At 45.0% G+C, this 4,625-nt stretch overlaps 1 protein-coding gene across 1 annotated transcript in view; it reads right to left on the reverse strand.

The window, feature by feature from the left end:
• The window catches only part of CDKN3 (cyclin-dependent kinase inhibitor 3), a 7,400-nt gene extending 2,857 nt beyond the window's left edge, over positions 1 to 4,543 (reverse strand). Inside the window, exons 1-4 of the mRNA XM_009322922.1 lie at positions 4,470 to 4,543; positions 3,628 to 3,683; positions 2,009 to 2,053; positions 536 to 758 (exon numbers count right to left, since the gene is read on the reverse strand). Coding sequence (XP_009321197.1) covers positions 536 to 758; positions 2,009 to 2,053; positions 3,628 to 3,683; positions 4,470 to 4,543 — 398 coding nt within the window. The remainder of the gene's footprint in view (positions 1 to 535; positions 759 to 2,008; positions 2,054 to 3,627; positions 3,684 to 4,469) is intronic.
• Between the last annotated feature and the right edge of the window lie 82 nt (positions 4,544 to 4,625).

The following is a 4,625-nucleotide window of genomic DNA, read 5'->3' on the forward strand; positions in this document are numbered from 1 at the left end:
AGGACTCAGCGGATGCCTGTGCAGGGAGCTGTCAGCAGGATCATTCAGGGAACAGGGAACGTGGAAAGCTCTTCCCCTCTACCCTGAGCTCAGCTACAAGTGTCTGAAGAAATTACTTTGAACCAGTTTCATGCAATTTAAGAGTGAGTTTTGCACTGCTGGAACCCACTGAGTCCCTGATAAACAGCCCCGGGGTGTGTTATCCTCTGACAACAGCTGCTTTAGCTTACAACTCATATTGTATACCCGGTATCCAACTAGGGTAGCAGCAAGGAGTCACATGGTGCCATTCAACACACACTTTGAAGCGCTTGCTGGACAGAGCAAGGGGAAACGGGAGATTCAAATCTTACCAAGAACAAGTTAGCTCCAAAAGGGTGCACGAGGAGAAACAAGCAGCTTTTCACAGCTTGAACTAACCCTAAAGAATGCAATTGTCATTTGACAGGATTCCGTTTCAGCTGGTCACGCATCTAGAGGGAAGCTGGTATCTCTTACAGGAACGTGGGGTGAAAGGGAGGCAACCAGAACCTACTGTATGATTGTTTTCCGGTTACTTTCCAGGCAGCTTCTGAGCTCTTCCAGAATTTTGCAGCACTTGGCAATGTCAGGAGCGTCCCCATCAGGAATAGGATAGTGGTGCACACAGATCCCATGCTGTTGGTAGGTGTCTATAAGGTTTGGTACTCGGTATTTTAAGAGCTCTCCTCTGGTACAAAGCACAAATATATCCTGGGTCCCATAGTTCTTTAGTTCTTCTGCCAACAGATTAAGACACTTGCAAATAAACAAAAGCTTATCAAGCTTAAGGATAAACAGATAAGCTACTTGGTACTGATTCTCTTGTTTAATCTTTGAGGTTAAGACAATAGAGTTAGCAATTTTGCTTTGAGCAGCATTTACTTCTACTGAGTCTCTCCCACGTTTGCCTTCAGGTAACCCACGAGAGGAAATTTGCTCAGTTCAGAGTGAGTCTCCAGACAAGCCTCACTAGAAAGCGTGTCAGCACTCAGCACGGTCTGTTAACTGCTGCCAGCTTAAGCACGATTCTGTCCCACCTCCAGCTGTGACTATGTCCAAACACTGTGGGTTTTTGCTATTAGTCTCTGCTCTACTACTGTTTACAGATGAATACTAGGCACAAATCTTTACATGATTCATCTTTTCTATCCCAATCTCACTTCTCTCTGGGAAAAGGAGATTACAAGTTTTGTAATTCTTCTTGGTCCTAGCTGCTCTGAAGATGCCTTCTCCTGCACGGCACTTAGCAGAGCTCATAGTTACTGTGAAAGACATGCAGATGCCTGTATAGCTCCAGCCTGGAAACACCCTAACTACTTATTCAATATTTAGTAGAGAAGCCACAGAGAAAGTGGCACTGCACACTTGAAAGGGATATCTAGCACTCATAACGGCGACTGTGCTAGGATATTTGCTGCATCTCCAAGCACAGTGTTACCAAAACTCAGATGGACATCGCTGTCAGACATACCCCCAGCAAGACTTCGTAAAGAATTGCTATGCATTCATAGAATCATACAATCATTAAGGTTGGAAAAGACCTCTAAGATCATCGAGTCCAACCGTCAACCCAACACTACCATGCCCACTGAACCACGTCCCTAAGCACCGCATCTACACATCTTTTAAACACTTCCAGGGATGGGGACTCAACCGCTTCCCTGGGCAGCCTGTTCCAATGTTTAACCACTCTTTCAGGAAAGGAATTTAACCTTCTAACATCATGGCACGTTAGACAGACAACTACAGCACCCATTATAGAAGTATGAATAAACCGCCACCACCTCTCAAAGTCAAGCCATGTTTCAGATACCCGGCGTCTGGATCTTTTTGCCCAAACTAGAAAAACAGCAACTCCAGCAGCCTCCAGACTAAGGCAAGGTAAACCTCTAGCCCCTTTGTAACTTACGCTTTCGGTTTACCTGCACATTGTTCTTGCCCATTATGTGGAAGAGAGAGGCACTTATACACTGGCCAGAAGACTCACCTATATCTTTCTGAAGGTTTCTTCTAACATCCTTAAACCTGCAACCTAAAACAAATGATGAATGACAATTACCACTCCAGGTAAGTGACATTTATGGAATGGCTGCTACAGCTGAAGAATAGAGTGCAGACAACCTCCCACCAAAACCAAAGCAAACAAAGCCACACCCCAAATAAAACACAGTTCTTATTTTTGCAAATAGATCACTAGCGCAGAAGACAGTTTAAACATCATTATCTGCTTAATACTGTAATGTAATAGGATTTAAAAAAAAAACTGCCCAAGGTTTTAAGCTGCTATGCATTTTCCAGGTGAAAAGATTTGGATGTTGTGAATTAGGGTACAGCTTAAAAAAAAAACCCAAAAAACACACAAAACCCACAAAACAAAAAAAAAAACCCAACAAATAAAAGAGCTGGATAGAGATCACTTAAGAGCTGTCTGGTTGACTGGTAGGAAAGCAAGTTCCCTGTTCTGTAATACTCAGCACAAATCATCTTAAAAATCCTCCTTACTATTCAATCTTCAGCATATCGCCACTTCCATTTTTTCCTCATATCATGCTACCAAGGCATTTTTTTCAACCCCTACAGAATACCGCACTGCAATATCCACAGCTATTGTTTGGTTTGTGGGATGTAATCGCCCAAAATATTTGCACTGCGTCCTCCCTCTGTCTCCCCTCCTTCACTCGCAGCCCCATAGGCACGCCATCTTTATGGCTGCCCTGACAACAGTCAGGATTGTGCATCTCCTGAAACACCTTCTGAAAGCATGACAGCGGAATCCTGCACCCCGAGAGCTGTACCAGCAGGGCTATGACTGGAGGTTAGCATCTGAAGATTAAACAGCTATTACATGAACAGCTCAGGTAGCTAAAAAACATAATGCAGCTATTTTTTGGCATACGTATGTTAACTGGCATTCAAGTGTTTGTGGGATTTTCATCAGCACTGGCCATCATCCACTTCAAGATAGATACCTTAAATTCAAATATTATTCAACACTTGTTTTCTAGTTCTTTAGTGTGGTATTAGTCCCAAGCTTATATTTCTCAGAGTTGGCTGATGAAAGTCGAGTAACTCCTTTAAACGAAGTAGGGAAAGTTCATATTGTCACCACCAGCAGTTCTATCTCTTTTGTGACCACAGGAGATTCACCATGGCTGCGGTTTTGGTAGTTAAAAATACAGTGAAAGCTTATATGTTTATTTTTATATCATGGCCATGGTAGTGCAACCCAGACGCTAAGGGAGAGCGGTACAGAACTGTCAGCACAGCGAGTGAGTGTACTTTGAGCCCAATATGTCTGATAAAGGAATTATTTGTCAAAGCAGACGTTTCACTGCTGTTGCTTGTTATAAATAGTAAGCCAGGCTAAAAAGCCAAATATTTTAACTGACAATGGAAGATGGCCACTATTCTCTTACCACTCCGCCAGATGATCTTGCATTAAGATATTCTCTAGATTAGCTTTGGTATTTCCGAAATAATTATTCCAGTGGTAGATTACAAAAGAAGTCACCCCACCAAGTAAATGGAACACAGAATTTTGGGGTACAAGATATTACCTCTCTTCAGGTTCAAACATGCCTGCAAATTTCAGTGAATGCTTCTTACCTGGAAGGGAACATAATCCCAGGAACTCAGAAGAGTAGACAGGAGACAAAGACAACCTATCGGAAATTAAAAAATAAAATAAAAATATCAGAACATTTTGATTATTTGAATAGACATAACTCACTACTAAACATTCCTTCTCTGTGGAACCACGAGAAGAGTTACCTACCTGTACTTCAATTTTAAGAATAAAATGGAAGTATTCCAGTGTTATTTCTACAAAATCAGACAAGGGAATCACACGTTTGGTAGCATACTTCATCACATACCCCTGCCCAAGAGGAGGAGAGAAAGCATTGCCAAATCCCCGCCTTAGCACCGAGACACTCGCGTTAGCACGACCGACAGTGACCGGCAGACGCTTCCAAAAGCGGACCTGGCCCCGCATCCACTGACAGTTCACCAGCACCAACTTAATCCCTTTTCAGGGGCGCCGTCAGGCCAACCACAACCTCAACCACACAACCACAACCCCTACAGAATACCGCACTGCAATATCCACAGCTATTGTTCGGTTTGTGGGATGTAATCGCCCAAAATATTTGCACTGCGTCCTCCCTCTGTCTCCCCTCCTTCACTCGCAGCCCCATAGGCACACCATCTTTATGGCTGCCCTGACAACAGTCAGGATTGTGCATCTCCTGAAACACCTTCTGAAGGGGTGCAGGATTCCGCTGTCACGCTGAGAGCTGTACCAGCAGGGCCACGGCAGGTCACCAGAGCCCAGCACGGGATTCCTTCAGGAAAAAGCCTCCCGTTTTGCTGGAGCGGGATTTAATGCAAACGCCCGCGTCGTTTCTGAGGGAAAAAGACACCCGCGCCCGCCCCGGGACGCGTCTCACCAGGAGATGGGGAGCGGCCTCAGGTCCTCCTCAGCGGCGTCTTCGTCAGAGGAGTCAAAGTCGCCCGCTTGCATCGCGCAGGGCTGCGGCGGGAGAAAAGCGAGGAACTCACCGGGGGGCCGGAGCCCGCCCTGCGCCCTCGGCTGAGGCGGCCCC

The sequence above is a fragment of the Pygoscelis adeliae genome, unplaced genomic scaffold, assembly GCF_000699105.1.
Source record: "Pygoscelis adeliae isolate BGI_AS28 unplaced genomic scaffold, ASM69910v1 Scaffold314, whole genome shotgun sequence".
NCBI classification, from domain to species: domain Eukaryota; kingdom Metazoa; phylum Chordata; class Aves; order Sphenisciformes; family Spheniscidae; genus Pygoscelis; species Pygoscelis adeliae.